The 15558-nt window shown below is 61.8% G+C and overlaps 1 protein-coding gene across 6 annotated transcripts in view; it reads left to right on the top strand.

The window, feature by feature from the left end:
• CTNND1 (catenin delta 1) overlaps nucleotides 1–15558 on the top strand; it is a 27099-nt gene extending 11541 nt beyond the window's left edge. The window contains exons 2-21 of one of the 6 annotated variants that reach the window (XM_069016179.1): nucleotides 1949–2067; nucleotides 2794–3107; nucleotides 4126–4197; nucleotides 4448–4606; nucleotides 4802–5334; nucleotides 8248–8711; nucleotides 8810–8993; nucleotides 9251–9368; nucleotides 9682–9835; nucleotides 10225–10242; nucleotides 10495–10563; nucleotides 11236–11363; nucleotides 11487–11637; nucleotides 11880–12072; nucleotides 12163–12277; nucleotides 12789–12876; nucleotides 13227–13274; nucleotides 13380–13477; nucleotides 13625–13699; nucleotides 13889–15558. In XM_069016179.1, coding sequence (XP_068872280.1) covers nucleotides 2913–3107; nucleotides 4126–4197; nucleotides 4448–4606; nucleotides 4802–5334; nucleotides 8248–8711; nucleotides 8810–8993; nucleotides 9251–9368; nucleotides 9682–9835; nucleotides 10225–10242; nucleotides 10495–10563; nucleotides 11236–11363; nucleotides 11487–11637; nucleotides 11880–12072; nucleotides 12163–12277; nucleotides 12789–12876; nucleotides 13227–13274; nucleotides 13380–13477; nucleotides 13625–13699; nucleotides 13889–13897 — 2871 coding nt within the window. In that variant the 5' untranslated portion in view covers nucleotides 1949–2067; nucleotides 2794–2912 and the 3' untranslated portion in view covers nucleotides 13898–15558. Of the gene's footprint in view, nucleotides 1–1948; nucleotides 2068–2793; nucleotides 3108–4125; nucleotides 4198–4447; nucleotides 4607–4801; nucleotides 5335–8247; nucleotides 8712–8809; nucleotides 8994–9250; nucleotides 9369–9681; nucleotides 9836–10224; nucleotides 10243–10494; nucleotides 10564–11235; nucleotides 11364–11486; nucleotides 11638–11879; nucleotides 12073–12162; nucleotides 12278–12788; nucleotides 12877–13226; nucleotides 13275–13379; nucleotides 13478–13624; nucleotides 13865–13885 lie in introns of those variants that run through there. The other 5 variants (XM_069016180.1, XM_069016182.1, XM_069016181.1 and 2 more) reach the window with 5 other exon arrangements.

Raw genomic sequence — 15558 nt, 5'->3', positions numbered from 1 at the left:
CTCAGGGTGGCCCCTCCTGAGCATCCACTGGTGGATTTGTGGGTGCGAGAGGACGGGAGCCGGAGGGTGCGGGACTTGTCCTGTTCCTTCCCCTGCTGTTGTGTTTACTCCCTGTGGAAGGGACGGGAAGGAAACAGCCTCGCAGCTGCTCTGGCCCCTTATCTGGGGCCCTAACAGCCCTGCAGGTTTCATTGTTAGTGTCCATGTTTCCCAGCCCCATTCCCAGGGAACATGCAGAGATGGGGACTTGGGGCTGGGGCGGCCCAGTGGGCTGTGCGGGCCCTGCCTGGCAGCCGTGTGGGACCAAGGGGATCTCCTGGGGCTCCCCTCTCTCCTGTCCGTGCTTCCCACAGAGCCAGACCCTGCTAGTCCACACTTGCTGCAGGCATGATCCTCTTCATGAGACCAGACTAGCCAAGTCTCTCCTTGGAGTCAGGGCGCTGCCTCTGCCCTCCCGTGCCCTAAAAATCTGCCTCTTCTGCATCGGCACAGTTGAGGGCTGGCTGGGGAGCACAGCTGCTTGGACAAGGCCATGTTGTGGAGGATCCCTTCTCCACAGGGGGCTGTTCCCTTTGTTTAAAGGGTTTGCTGAAATACCAGTCTGGAAACAAATCCCAACGAGCTGGGGGACTGCTGGCTGGGATTTTGGATGCTGCCGTTTCGTGGGGTGGTAGGACTGCCCTGTGTCCTGCTGGACAATACTGGGATGTGGCAAGGAGCTGCTCCCCTGCCATCAGGGAGCCCTGGAAAGGCTGAGGATCTGTGTCCCTGCTTAAAGTGGGTGGTAGCCCACCAGAGATGCGGAGTGCTACTCAGGGATGAGAGTTGGGATGTGTCAGCACTGTTCTGGGAGGCACCGAGCCTCTCCTTTGGAGAATCCTGCAGGTCCGCAGGGCAGGTGAGCAGCAAGGGTCAGAGCCATCCCTGTATTTCCATACAAGGCTCGGGCAGCTGATCGGTTGGAAAAGCCTCAGGGAGTACCTGTCGCGAGGTGGGAGGGGTGGAAAGCTTTGTGCATGCGCCAGGAGTCGTGTCTGGGAGCCTCCAAAAGCTTGCTTGGGCTCCAGAGGGTGGTGGGCCGCATTCCTCCTGGGGTGCGGGGCTTGGCTGGGTGTGCCACAGCTCCTTCTGCTGGGCACCACGTGGGCACGAGTAGAGCAACTGGATTTTTTTACTGATGAAGGCAGATGACAGAGTGGCAGTGACCAGATGGCAGGAACGTGCTGTGGGCGCCCTCCAAAGCGCTTGGAAAGCGTCCACCCTGCGTGGCTGGGCTCCGTCGCGGTGGTGCCACCGTGGCTGACACGCGCCTGTACCCGAGGGAGGCTTTGGGGAGCAGAGCCACAGGAGGAGTGGGGAGGGCTGTGACGGACCAGAAGACTCTTTACTGAGCTCCTGTGCACCAGCATGTGCTGCAGGCTGGGTCCGGAGGGGCTGCAGGAGCTGCTGGGAACAGGGATGCTGCCTAAGCGAGCTCTCAGCCCCGGGTCGTCCTTATTGGCGCTCCAGGGCGGTGGCACCGGGGAGCGGAGTGGGCAGAGCCGGTGCTGGAGACCGTGGGAAAGCAGCCTGTGTGCCGCCTGCCCGGCTCGAGCGAGTCCCCACACGCCTGCCGTGACTGCACAGCTTTGGGAAAACCTCTCGGGCTTGCAGGGACTCGGCCGGGCTGCGCGGGAGGGGTGGAGGGCTGAGCCCTGGCCACTCCTCCCCGCCTCTGCCGTTTCTCCCGTCGCTGGGAACAGTGAGGGGTGCTGGAGTCTCCGTAGAGCTGGGGGGCTGTTGTGGGAGCAGCGCCGCATTTGCCACCCCACCGGCCCTTCCACACGCTGCCCATCCTTCAGAGGGGAGGGGGTGGGAGAGAGGCGCCCGTTTCCCAGCTCCGTGCCTGCCCTACCTCCTGTTTGGAGTTCTCGTGTGTGATTTTGACCTGCTCCCGCTGTCCCTGCAGCTCTCTTCCCTCCTGCTTCCTCACTGTGGTGGCTGGGCTGTTTCTCCCATGACTCTCTGCGTCTAGACCTGGCTGTCCCGTGCCTTTGCCAATCAAACCTGAGCTTCCTCCTCTAACAGGTCTGTATGGAACAATATTGCCTTTCTGTACCAAAATGTTGATTGTGGCTCACTTGCTGTTCTCCTTTGGGTGGGGATGTTGGAGGGGTCCAGGCCAAAGCCCATTCCTTGGTCTGTGGGCTGAGCATCCCTGGAGGGTGGTGAGTTTTGGCAGCAGTCACAGGGGCTCATGGGATCCCCATTAGTGGGATCCCATCGCATTCCATCCCCTTTCCTGGCTATGAAGGAGCTGTGGAGCCAGGGCCGTCTCCCCATCTCTTACCACACCAAGGAGGAGGGAGCAGATAAGTGACAGGGCCCTCCCGCTCCGCCCTTCCCTGGAGGAAGCGGTGGGATGTGGGTCACTTCTCGTTCTTCAGGAGTGTCCCCTGCCCCACCCCAGGGACATGTCCTCCCCTCCTGCACTTTCTGCCCACAGCTTTTCCTTGCCCATGAGGTTTTCCCTCAGCCCACAGCAGCTCTTCCGAACCTGGCTCAGCCCCACCTGTTTGGTGTGCTGGGGGGAGCCTTCTGGCCCCACAGTGACACTTTTCCAGGCTTTAACGCTGGGGCAGTTTGCATCTGAGTCCTGCTCCAGGACCCTCTTGGCAGTTCTCTGGTGATGGGTGGGAGTGGGTGTTAATGCCGTAAGATTTTTTTTTTCCTGTTCTGAAAATCTGTCTTAATGAAATCAGTCTCTTCTGACCGCTCTTCTCTCCTCCTTTCCTCCCCCAAAATCATGTGCAGTGAAGAGAGGGGCTCCTGCCCTTCGAGGTCACTTTTCCCACCCTCACCTTGCCACCAAGCCGCCTTCGCTTGTGCCTCCCCGTGCCCCCCGCCCTGCCCACCCTGGGCACCCGTCACCCATGGACGACTCGGAAGTGGAGTCGACCGCCAGCATCCTTGCCTCTGTCAAGGAGCAGGAGGCACAGTTCGAGAAGCTGACCCGGGCCCTGGAGGAGGAACGGCGCCATGTCTCAGCCCAGCTGGAGCGAGTGCGGGTCTCCCCACAGGACGCCGGCCCGGGCTTGGCCAACGGCACGCTCACCCGGCGGCACCAGGTAAAACACCCCCTCGGCAGAGGGGCGTGCACAGGCTCCTGGAGCCCCCGGAGCTGCCTCCCCTCGGCCCTCCTTGGATACGGGAGGCGGAGGAGGGCCCGGCTGTTCTTGTGGCACTGGTGTACTGGAGTTGGTCTGGGGGTGCGCAGGCCTCCCTCGGCAGACAGAGGCTTCGGGGCAGGAGGTGCCAGCCTGGAGGGTCTTGCTGCCAGGTCGGCTCTGCTCTGGTTTTGGGAAGGTCACAGGTCGGCTGTGCTCAGTTCCAGGGCATCTCTGCTCCCCATCCCACTCGGCTGCTTGGATGGCAGCTGAAATGCTGGGGCTTGGGGGCTGTGTGTCTCCCTCTGTGTGTGACAAAGGGCAAATCCCTGGAGTCTGTCGGTCCCCGCACGGCCAAACCAGGGCTTGGAGAGATCTCTGCAGGGCTGGAAATGTGGTCTCATCTGCCTTGGCTTGAGGTGTCTCCTCACTTTCTCAGGCTCAGTCTTGGAGAGGGGTGCCCGGAGGGCTGGTGCGTGGTGGTGTGCAGGAGCCGGGTGCCTTTCCGGCTGTGGAAGGTGGTGGTGCCAGGAGGGACCTGTGGGGCAGGGCAGGATGGACAGAGGAAGAGTCCAAGTGTCAAACAGCAGCACCCTGCGATCGGCCACCGCGCGGTTCCCTCAGGCCCAGGGGGGGCCTCTGGGGTCACTGGTGGCTCCTGCATCGGGAGATGTGGAAGGTGTCCGGGGCCCTGCTGGGGAGCAGGGAAAGGTCGTGGCCATTCCATCAGGAGCATGCGGGAGAGCTGGGATGTCGGGGTGTCTCCTCCGACTCTTCCCCAGGCTGGCCCAGAGGAGGTTTTGCTGCACATGGCACAGACCCCTGAGGAGTACATTCCTCTCCTGGGGCTCCCGTGGGGTGCACGGTGGGTGTGTCTGTCCGATGCATGAGACGGGCTGCTCAGGGCCCTGCAGGGAGGTGAGGATGGATACGTGGCGGATCCCTGTAGTAATGGGCCTGCTGCCCTGCTGTGTTTCAGAACGGACGTTTCCTGGGCGATGCTGACCTGGAAAGGCAGAAATACTCAGATCTGAAGCTCAACGGGCCACAGGTAGGGGGAGCTCAGCCCTCTGGCTGCGGGCAGCCTCCTTGCTGGGGGAGGGTCCAGGACAGTGTCCCAGTGTCCCCATTCCAACTGGGAGAGGGTGACTTGGGCTTCTCATGTGGCCACTCTGGCTTAAAGGTACCGTCTTCCGAAAGGTATCAGGGCTCCCTGTGAGGAAAGATCTCTCATCCAGCTGACTCCCAGGAAGGTCCAGACTGGTGACAGGGTCTGACTGCCTTTTGCTTTCTCCCGTCAGGACCACAGCCACCTCTTGTACAGCACAATCCCCAGGATGCAGGACCCGGGCCAGATCGTGGAGGAGACGTACACCATGGAGGAGGACCCGGAAGGGGCCATGTCAGTTGTGTCTGTGGAGACATCAGATGATGGGACAACCCGGCGTACAGAGACCACGGTACAGGCCTGGGGACACCGTGGAGGGACAGGGCACGGTGGGGGACCCTGGTGGCTCGGTGCTCTGCCATGAGCTGAAACAGGGCGTGAAATAGTCCTGAAGTAAAGTGCTGGGCCGGCAGGGGAATGTGGGGACGCAGGGACGTGGTGGGTTTCTTGATGTGAGCGTGTCCTGCGCACGTGTCACCCCTTCCAGGTGAAGAAAGTGGTGAAGACCGTGACCACCCGGACGGTGCAGCAGGTGCCGGTGGGGCCTGATGGGCTGCCTTTGGAAACGTCCCCCGTCACCAGCAACTACGTCCAGACCATGGACAGGAACTTCCGCAAGAACGGCAACGGGGGCCCCGGCAGCTACCTGGGCCAGGCGGGCACAGCCACCCTCCCTCGCAACTACCACTACCCCGACGGCTACGGCCGCCCCTACGAGGACGGGTACCCGGGCAGCGACCACAGCTACGGCAGCCTGTCCCGCGTCACCCGCATCGATGAGCGCTACCGCCCCTCCATGGACACCTACCGAGCCCCCAGCCGCCAGGACATCTACGGCCCCCAGCCCCAGGTGCGCGTTGGGGGCAGCAACATGGACCTCAACCATTTCCACCCCGAGCCCTACGGCCTGGAGGATGACCAGCGCAGCGTGGGCTTTGAAGACGTGGACTACGGGCTCATGTCTGACTACGGCACGGCCAGGAGGGCGGGGACCCCGTCTGACGCTCGGCGGCGGCTCAGGTACGTGGCAGGAGGCTCTGGGGTGCTCTGGGGTCCCTTGAAATTCACCCTCCTTGGAGGAGGGAGGACCACGGACACAACACTTTGAGCTGAGTCACACGTGGCTCACGCAGGAGAAAACTTGCATCTGCTTCTAATTGTCTGCTTAATTGGTGGTTAAACCTGGATGCTAATTGAGCTGGTCGTCCTGCAGCCAGGAGTTCCGGTGGGCAGCTGGATGTAGCTCCAGGCCCTTCCCTCTTGTGTCACCAGGGCCGTGGGTGCCCCAGCGTGGTGCATCCCTCTGGGAGCGATGCCTGTGTGGGTTGTGTGATGGGAGCAGCTGCAGTCCCACAACTGTGCTCTCTCTGAGCCAAGAGCAGCCCCGGGAAGGGGAGCTGAGCCCAGGCTGGGGTGAGCAGGGCTCGGCCCCACGGTGCCCCAGGAGCGTTCCTGCCACAGGGCAGGGTGGGAGAAGCTGCTCAACCTGTTCGGCAGCAGCAGCAGCTTCTCCTCCTCGTGTGTCTGTGGCCATGGCGGCTCCTCCAGCTTGCTGGGCTGTGCTGCCCTCGGAGGCCAGAGCAGGGTCCTGGAGCTCCTTCCTGCCCTGCCAGGCATTCAGGATGTCACATGCCTGAGGTCATGACTCCTGCCCGTTGATCTCTGGTGCCAGCTGTCCCCGTGCAAGTACTGCTTCCTGCTCTGCTCCTTGCTGGGCTGTCAGCAGGACTTCGGGCAGGTGCTGGGGGATGGCTCTGGGGGTGGTGAGGTAGCAGTGGAGCGAGGGGCTGAGCCGGAGTCCTGGAGATGGGGAAGGGACTGTGTCAGCACCTCCTGAGTGCCCCAGACTGGGCCCAGGCAGACAGGTATGGCTCAGCACAGGCTGCCTAAAATCCTGGGACATAAAACAGAGACAACAGGGAGAGAGACCTGGGGGAGAGGGACTCTTGCCAGCCCCTGTGGAGATCTGCCCAATCCAGGTGCGTGCTGTCAATCTGCGGTAGCTCCTGGCTGCGAGAGGGACTGAAGGACCAGCTTTGTCTGTCCTTGTGGCTGGTGCCAGCACAAGTGCTGCTGGGCTGTGCTGAACCAGTCAGGGCGGTTGCTCACCCAGATAGATTTGCTCGGCGCCCTCGCTTTGTGCAGCTTGTGCCGGCTGGAGGAGGGCAGGCAGGGCTGCTCCAGGCTTTTCCCCGCTTGGGCAGCCGGGGACAAGCCAGTGTGGGCAGTTTTGAGCACATGGCCATCAGGTCTCATCCCTCAGGGAGCATCTTGGGCAGAAGGGGTTACACGGGTGTGTCCAACCCCTGGCTGCTTGGCCAGACAGAGACTCTGGCTCGTGTACTTTCCCTGGGCTGTGTCCTGGGTGGCCTTTTAGACCACAAGCCCTCTCTGCTGCGCAGGAAGGTGTCTGTGCTCCTGCTCCTCCAGGTCCTGGAGGATGGGGGTTACAGGAGCCAAGTGCAGGAGCTGCAGCCGGGTGGGAAGCTGGGGGATGTGGGTCATGCAGGGAGAGAAGGTCAACTCTGTTGGAGTTGCGGGAACGACTCAGGGTATGAAAGATGGGTTGGTGGGCCCCTGAGCCGGCTCTCCCTCCCCGGGCAGAGAGCGATAAAGATCACAGCAATCTGTGGAATCCAGGCGCTGTTGAGCTTGGCTTGTCCCCCACCTTCTCAGTTACCGTCCGCACGGGCTGCCCAGCTCGCAGCGATGGGAGCAGGGAGAGCAGCGTCCCCCCGCCCCTGAGATGTTTGTCTTGAGCAGGAGCCTGGCTGTTAACGACTTCCCTTTGGGGAGGCAGCTCGCCAGGCACGCGGAGCCGAAGGAGCGCCTCGAGCCGCGGGACACCGCGCGCGCTGGCTGCCGTCGGCCGCGGAGAGCTCCAGCCCCTGCTCTGGGGCTCTTCTCGGAGCTCCCTCTCTGCAGGGAAGGAGGGAAGGGGGGTCCTTCCCGCTCCCTGCCAGCCCCGTCTTGCCTGGGGGGGATCCGGCACCGCACGAGGTGGAATCCCCCACACTTGCAGGGTGGGATCTGGCACCGTGGCAGGATGGGACCTCCCTTCCAGGGAGCTCGAGTCTTGGCACGGGAGCGGGATCAGCTGCCAACCGTGTTGGCAAGTGTCGGTGGCCGCGTCCCGCTCCAGCCTTGTGCTGCTGCTGCTCCTCGGCACCTCTGAGCAGCCAGGCGTGGTCCCCACTGGGACCTGCTGGAAGCCAGCCTGGCAGCCCGCCGCCACACCATGGCGGTGCCACAGCTGCCCAAGCGGCTCTAAAGCTGGTGGCTTGGGCAAGTCCTGTGCCAGAGGCTGTAGGAAGGGAAGTGGTGGCAGCAGCAGGACCTGCCACCATCCTTGTCAGTATGCTCGTGGGCAGGAGCTGACTGTGCCTGATCCGGGAGCTCGGGAGGTGGCTGAGCAGCCCCTGGGGCAGGTGTGAGCCAGAGCGGGGAGTGGAAGCCTCTCCTTGGGTCTTGTTTGAATGTCCTCAGTGTCCTGGCACAGCAGGGGTGATGGAGCTGTTCCCTCCCATCCCTTTCTGTTGGAAATCACTGGATTCCTCTGCCTGTGTGGGGGAAGGATTATAGTGCCAGTGACTGCAAAAATGGGAGAATCTGGGGTTTGAGAAGAGGTGTGTGTTCTGGGGGTGTGAAATGTCACTTTGGCATGTGGGGCAGTAGTTAACACTTTAAACTTCCGTGTGCTTTTTTGGGCTCATTCCCAGCGCTGCCAGTCTGTGGATGAGCTGCTCCTGGTCAGGACAGGGGTGGGCAGCAGTGCACCTTGCCTGTGGGGCTGGCTCTTGCCCGTGTCCCAGGGCTGGCTCCTGCAGGGCTCAAAGACCAGGATCCAGCTTCATCCCTTCCGGTGGGCTGGAGGGGGCACAGCTTCCCCCGGGTCCAGGATTGTGCTCAGACTCCCTCTGCTCTCTCTCCTAGGAGTTACGAAGACATGCTGGTGGATGACGTGGCCCCCGACCGGTACTACTGGGCCCCGCTGGCCCAGCACGAGCGGGGCAGCCTGGCCAGCCTGGACAGCCTGCGGAAAGGCGGCCCGGCCCCAGGGAACTGGCGCCAGCCGGAGCTGCCGGAGGTCATAGCCATGCTGAGCTTCCGGCTGGACGCCGTCAAGTCCAACGCGGCCGCCTACCTGCAGCACCTGTGCTACCGCAACGACAAGGTGAAGACGGAGGTGCGCCGGCTGAAGGGCATCCCCGTGCTCGTGGGGCTGCTGGACCACCCCAAGAAGGAGGTGCACTACGGCGCCTGCGGAGCCCTCAAGAACATCTCCTTCGGCAAGGACCAGGATAACAAGATCGCCATCAAGAACTGCGACGGGGTGCCCGCGCTGGTGCGCCTGCTGCGCAAGGCCCACGACATGGACCTCACCGAGGTCATCACAGGTAGTGACTCCAGGGAGGGCGGGGCAGGGCAGGCTGGCCCCCGGGGTGGGGTCTGTGACCAGGGTCTGAGTGCTCACCTTCTGCTTGTGGCATTGCAGGGACGCTGTGGAACCTCTCCTCGCACGACTCCATCAAGATGGCCATCGTGGATCACGCGCTACATGCCCTGACGGATGAGGTGGTCATTCCCCGCTCCGGCTGGGAGCGGGAGCCCAACGAGGACTCCAAACCCCGCCATATAGAGTGGGAGTCGGTGCTCACCAACACCGCTGGCTGCCTTAGGTATGGGCCTGTCAGAGCACGGGCCTGGGTTTGGGCTGCAGCACTCTTTCCAGGCCGTTCCTGGCAATTCCAGAGCTCTGTGGAGCAGCTGCTCTGCTAAGACAGCTGCTGGTGATGCAGACCCTGAGTTTGGAGGCGTTTCCCCTTGGTGAGGGGAGCCACAGGAGCTGTTCTCTCTCTTGAGCTCTGCGGGGTGTGGGCTGCCCCTCGCCTGCTCTCAGCTGTCTCTCCCGTGACGGTTCTCTCCTGCCTGCCAGGAACGTGAGCTCGGAGCGGAGCGAGGCCCGTCGGAAGCTGCGGGAATGTGATGGGCTGGTGGATGCCCTGATCTACATCGTGCAGTCCGAGATCGGCCAGAAGGACTCGGACAGCAAGGTACCCCACAGCGGGGTTGGTGTCGGGAAGGGGAGAGCCTGTGTGGGGTGCACCTGGCGCAGCTGGACCAGGAGGTGTCTGGCACTCAGCCTGCGGTTTGGGGTAGCAATGTTGGCCTCCCCAGCGGGGGCCTGGTTGTGTCACTCACCCCCACGCTGCTGTCCCCTGGCTCAGGGCTTCCCAGTCTGCCTGGGTTAACGTCTTGGCTTGAGTTTTCCTTGAGCTTTAAGCTGAAGGCTGGGTCGGGCCCTCGCTCACAGACCTGGAGTGCTGCTCCCAGCGTCTCAGTCAGACGCTCTGGTTCTCTCCCCAGCTGGTGGAGAACTGTGTGTGCCTGCTGAGGAACCTGTCCTACCAAGTCCACCGCGAGATCCCCCACGCCGAGCGCTACCAGGAGACGCCCCTTGCCCCTGCCAACAACGCCGGGCCCCACGCTGCCAGCTGCTTCGGGGCCAAGAAGGGCAAAGGTTCGTGTGTCAGCAGCAGCGGGGAGGGGAGGGAGGGGGACAGAGGCGGCTCTCGAGGGTGGTCTGGGGTCTCTGTGCTCCTACTGGGGCATCTTGTGTGAAGGCTGAAGGGGGCAGCTTTCTCTGGAGGCACAGTGGTCCCTGCTTCCCTGGCTCTGGGAGCTGCTGCTTGGCTTGCCCAAAGCATTTGACACAAGCTGTGGTGGGTGTCCGTGGTGGCGGGATGGTGACGGATACATGTCCACTAATTCCACGCCTTCCCTTGTCTCCTGTGTTGCCCCTTCCCCTCCCCTTTGCTTTCTTGCCAAATGATCTGCCTCATGACGCTGTCGGCACCTCTCTTCTCCTGCCTCCCCTCTCTCCTGTCCTTCTCTCCGCCTCACCAATAGACGAGTGGTTCTCCAGAGGTGAGTGCGCTCTTGGTTTTACTTTTCCCGTGGTTTAATTGGGTGCTTTCTCCAGCTCTCTTTGTCCCCCCTCCCCAGCTGGGCACGTTCTGCCTGCAGTGTGGCTAATGCCCCCAATGTCCCCTCCTGGGACACGCTGGTTGCTTGGCTTCAGCTCGCCTCTGGGCTTGTTCCTGCAAGTGGCAAAGAGCTGTTGGGCCGAGGCAGGTGGGGAGAGGAGAAGTCTCATGCCTCTCCACTTGCCCTTTGAAGGTAAAAAGCTCCCGGAAGACCCTGGTGCCGACACAGTGGATTTTCCCAAAAGAACAACTCCAGCCAAAGGTATGCTCCTTGAGCGATTATGCAGGGCTTGGGTGTCAGGGCAGCTTTTGCCACAACAGCCTGGGAGAGGAGCGAGCAAGAGGAGCTGTTTTCCATTCAAGTGGGCCTCTCTGATGGGCAGAAGTTGGGTTTGGAGCAGGAATGCCCCAGGGCCTGATAAAACGAGCTCTGCCAGTAGTTGTGAGGATCTTGTGCGTGGATGAGGTCAGCGCTGCCTCAGGACAGCCGCCCTTCAGAGGGAAGTACTGCTCCAGGGGCTGAGCACAGTGACACAGCCCTCTGGTGGTCTCAGACTCGCCAGCACAGCTGCCCTCGTGCCTGCTCTTCTCTCCTGGGCGTGAAGAGCAGGCACGATTTAAACCTAAAATCTCTGTGGTGAAGTGTTCCCCACCCATGAGAATGAGCAGGGGTCATTCCTGGAATGAGTAAGGGTCATTCCCAGAAGCCTCTGGGGACAAGTATCTCGCTGCATGTGAATCACAGCCCCTGGCCAAGCAGCGGCTGGGGTCTCTGGTACCCTGGGGCAGCCTGGCCCTCTGTGCCAAGGATCTCACCCCCTGGGGGCCTGGGAAGAAGCTTCCAGCCTCGTCTGCCCAGCAGTGCCCCTTTGGATTAGGCAGACCGCTAGTGGAGCCCTTGGATAAACCCTTCCTACCCATGTGCTCCTGGCAGGCTACGAGCTCCTCTTCCAGCCAGAAGTGGTGCGGATATACATCTCCCTCCTGAAGGAAAGCAAGACCCCAGCTATCCTGGAGGCTTCGGCTGGGGCCATCCAGAACCTGTGCGCGGGCAGCTGGACGGTGAGTGCCCGCAGAGCCGGCGGCGTGGCAGGGAGGGGGCCGGGGCGGCCGGCAGCACCACCCGTGGGGCCGGCAGGGTGTGCCCAGCCCCGGGTGACGCGGTGGCCCCGTGCCTCCCCGCAGTACGGCCGGTACATCCGCTCGGCCCTGCGCCAGGAGAAGGGGCTCTCCGCCATCGCCGACCTCCTGACCCACGACAGCGAGCGCGTGGTGAAAGCGGCGTCCGGGGCCCTGCGCAACCTGGCCGTGGACCTGCGCAACAAGGAGCTGATCGGTGAGGGCGGCACGCTCCCTGTACCCACGCGGGCTAGGCAGGAGCTTCCTCCTCCTCCTCCTCCTCCTCCTCCTGGCCGCTGGGGAAGTGCGTGGGCACAGCGTCAGCCCAGCTTCTGTCTGCTGCCCCCGCCCAGAGCAGAGAGTGCTGAGCTCTGCAGAGAGGGGCAGCACAATGGGTCACCTGCCGGTGGTTTTCCCTTCAGTCCTGTTCCCTGCATGCTCATGCTTTATCCTTCCCAGGCAAACATGCCATCCCCAACCTGGTGAAGAACCTGCCTGGAGGCCAGCAGACCCCTGCCAAAAACCTCTCTGAGGACACAGTAGTGTCAATCCTCAACACCATCAATGAAGTGATCGTGGACAACCTCGAGGCGGCCAAGAAGCTCCGGGAAACACAGGGCATCGAGAAGCTTGTGCTGATCAACAAATCTGGGTAGGCTCTGTTCAAAGGATGATGCCAGGGGTGGAGAGGGGCTTCACTTTCTCCAGGTTTCCAAACATCTCTTCCTTCGCCTCTTCCTAGGAACCGCTCAGAGAGAGAAGTCCGGGCAGCCGCCCTTGTCCTGCAGACAGTCTGGGGCTATAAGGAGCTGCGGAAGCCCCTTGAGAAGGAAGGCTGGAAGAAGTCAGATTTCCAGGTGCGGGGATGCCCTGTGGCGGTAGGTGGGGGGTCCTACAGCAGGGAGCAGGGTGTTCCTGGAGCTTGGCAGTACTGGCCTGCAGCTCTTCACCCTGCTGGTGGCACTGGGCACTCGCAGAGGTGTCCCTGTGCTGTTTTTCAGCCAATGGCCAGCAGGAAGTCTCTGCTAGGAACACTCTGTAAAGTGTTGTGCCCCGTGTCCCACATGAGCATGAGGCAGGAATTTTGTCACCCCAAGTGCTGCTGTGGCAGTGCTGAAGAATGAGGTTCTCCCAGGCTCAGTTTCCTTCCCAAAAGCAGGGACTGCCCTTGCTGCTGGAGGGCCGGGCACTGCCCTGGTCCAGGCAGGACCCCCATTCTGACAGGGGTGCAGTGGGGGCTTCAGCACCCTCTGGTTACTTTGGGCCCCTTCCTCAAGGGCTGTGGGAGGGCTCCTGGGTTTGTGCCGAGTGCTGGTGGGAAGGAACCTCTGGGCCCAGGGTTTGAGTGGTGACTGTCTGTTACGGTAGGTGAACCTGAGCAATGCCTCTCGGACCCAGGGAGGCAACTCCTTTGATGACAGCACCTTGCCTCTCATCGACAGGAACCAAAAAACAGGTATGTGCCCGCCTTCAGCACCGTGCCCGCCATCGTCCCTCTGCCTCGTGGGTACCCAGGGCAGCTGGTGTTGGTCCCCTCCCTGCTCTTCAGCTTTGGCTTCCCTGGCAGCCACAGCTGCTCAAACAAGGCCATCAGTCTGGGACTTGGGTGGCTTTCCTGGACACCAGAGCCGTCAGTTTGGGCCTTAGATGGCTTCTTGGGGCTGGCATCGTAGGTCCTGTGGTGTCCTTGGCTCATGGAGCTGCAGCTGCAGCTGGGCCTGTGCTCCCCCAGCTGGGGAAGGAAGCAGTTCCTCTGCAGCTCCTGGCTGCAGGGACTGTCCCTGATGTGCTCTCCCATGCTTGTAGACAAGAAATCCTCCCGGGAGGAGATCCAGATGAGCAACATGGGACCAGGTAGGAGAGGGGACCCTCCCTCGGTATGTGGGGAGTGGGGCAGAGTTCACATCTGCTGCGGGGGTGGTGCAGCAGACTGACCGACTGTCCCCTCTCCTGCTCCAGACAACTATTCCACGCTCAACGAGAGGGACCACAGCAGGACGCTGGACCGATCCGGTGACCTCGGGGAGATGGAGCCGGTGAAGGCAGCGCCGCTGATGGTGAGCAGTTCTCCTGAACTCGGGAAGAGTGGGATGGGTGCAGGAAATGCCACATCGCTGTCCTGGCTGGCAGAGGAGGGGGAGAGCTGGGCTCCCACAACTAACACCCCCCGTGCCATGGCCCCTACTAACCCCGTGTGTCTGCAGCAGGAGGAGGGGCAGGAGTCTCAGCCTGAGGTAGAGGAGGCAGAGGAAGATGCTGCTGTGCCCTCCCCGCTGTTGGTATGTCCCACGGTGTCCTGCCCAATCTGACAGTGGTGACAGATCCTGCTGTGCTCTAAGGGGTGCTTGGCCAGCCAAATCTTGCTCCAATCACTGCTGCTGCAATCACTGGTGCCGTGATCCTGCCTCTGCCCTCACTCCTGGTCCAGCCTTAATGCCTGTCCCCCTCTCTCTCTCTCTCCACAGCAGAAGATCTAGCTGGCCTCCCCGCCTCCACTCCGTTTGGGTTGATAATATATTATATATATAAATATATAACTCTTCATGGTGGAATGGACCGACTTTTACCTTGTCTTATTGTTGGAATTTTTGCTGGACTCTCTGTGCCAACCATCCAGCCAAACGCCTGGGCCGGGTCCCCGGGGCAGCCCGGGCCACTCGGTCTCCTCGGGCCGCTGCACCTCCCTGTTCTGGGACACCACCACTGAGAACAACTCCTCCTCCTCCCGTCCTCCACCACCTCCCTCTTCCTGAGAGTTAAACCTTCCTGCCTGACTCTGCCGGATCAGCCGGCGTGGATGCTGCACAAGGACTCGGATCTCTGCCTTGACCAGGAGCTGCCTTCTCTCCCACGCCTTCGCCCTGCTCCGAGGCGTCTGCAGGGACAGGGACTGGGACCTCACTTGCCGCCGCCTTGTGTTTGGTTTGGTTTTGTTGCCTATAGGATATATTTTTTTGTGCAGGATCACTCTTCAGCCGGGGCCATGGGGACAACAGGAGCATCCCTCCTCCCTGAGGGCTGCAGGACCAGAGTCCGGGGGCTGGAGGCGCGGGGGGCGAGAGGAAGGAAAAGCAGCAATAACGTCTCCTGCTTTGCTCTAGATGAGGCTTTGAGGGCGTGGGAAGGGGGAGATCCAGCTCTGGATCCTGCAGAGGGGTCTGGATGGGGCCCTGGCTCCCACCCAGTGCCTGTGTGAGGAGGATCCTTCTGTGAGGAGGGGGGGCATGGGCCGGGGTCCTGCGGAGGGAGGAGATGCGGCAGGGTTTTGGGGAGAGCGGGCGGTTCAGGGCGCACTGTGCCGGGCGCCTGGAGCCGGGATCCCGCGGCGCTGCCCCGCTGACTTTCTCTTGACACGTGCCTTTCTTTTGCCACTGTGAAATAGCTCTTTGAATCGTACTGTCCAGCTGCTTCCCTGGGAAAGGGGAGTTTCCCGGGCTTCTGGCAGGGCTGAGCTCTTCCCTTCCCCGCTGGGAGCCTTACCTGTCTGCAGTGGGGCTGGGAGCCTGTTTGGGGGGGAACCCAGCTCCCCTGCCCTCTCTGAGAGGGTGCAGGGGGTGCTCATCGGCATCCTGGCCTGGGCTGCCGTGGGAGCTGGGATGTGCTCCTCTTCCTCCTCTTCCTCCTCCTCCTCTTGGCTGTGGTGCTGGGGCACATCCATGTGCTGTGATCTTTCGGGAGGCCCTGGGGCTCCCTGTGCAACTGGAAGCCTCTGCAGGAGGCTGCAAACTGGAGCAGGAGCCCTCCCAGCCCGGGGCTCCCCCCGGGGCGGGCTCTCGGGGCGCGGGGAGGTGGCGGGGCGGAGCTGGTGCCTTGCTCCTGCCCCAGTTCACCCCCAGCTCCGGCTGGGCCTGCCCTGCTTCCAGCCCCACCTCAGCTCGGTTGGGTTTTGTTCTGGGGTCTAACTCTTCTCTTTTCCTTTAAATATGTAAAACACTAATTCCTTTTTTAATTTTTAATTCCAAATGAACCAAAAAGCCAGCATCCCCCTTCTCTCCTCCTCGGCCCTGGTGGGGAGGGGGGCCAAGGAGGTGGGGAGGGGGAAGCGCCAAGCAGTTCCTTGTCTGATTCCTGTGCACACTCTTGTAACGCTTTTAAAACAAAATGATTTTTTTATATAAATAAAGTTTTTAAAGTGTGA

Source organism: Aphelocoma coerulescens, chromosome 5 (assembly GCF_041296385.1).
Source record: "Aphelocoma coerulescens isolate FSJ_1873_10779 chromosome 5, UR_Acoe_1.0, whole genome shotgun sequence".
NCBI lineage: Eukaryota > Metazoa > Chordata > Aves > Passeriformes > Corvidae > Aphelocoma > Aphelocoma coerulescens.
The sequence above is the reverse complement of the archived record's forward strand: the minus strand, read 5'-3'. Positions and strand labels throughout refer to the sequence as shown.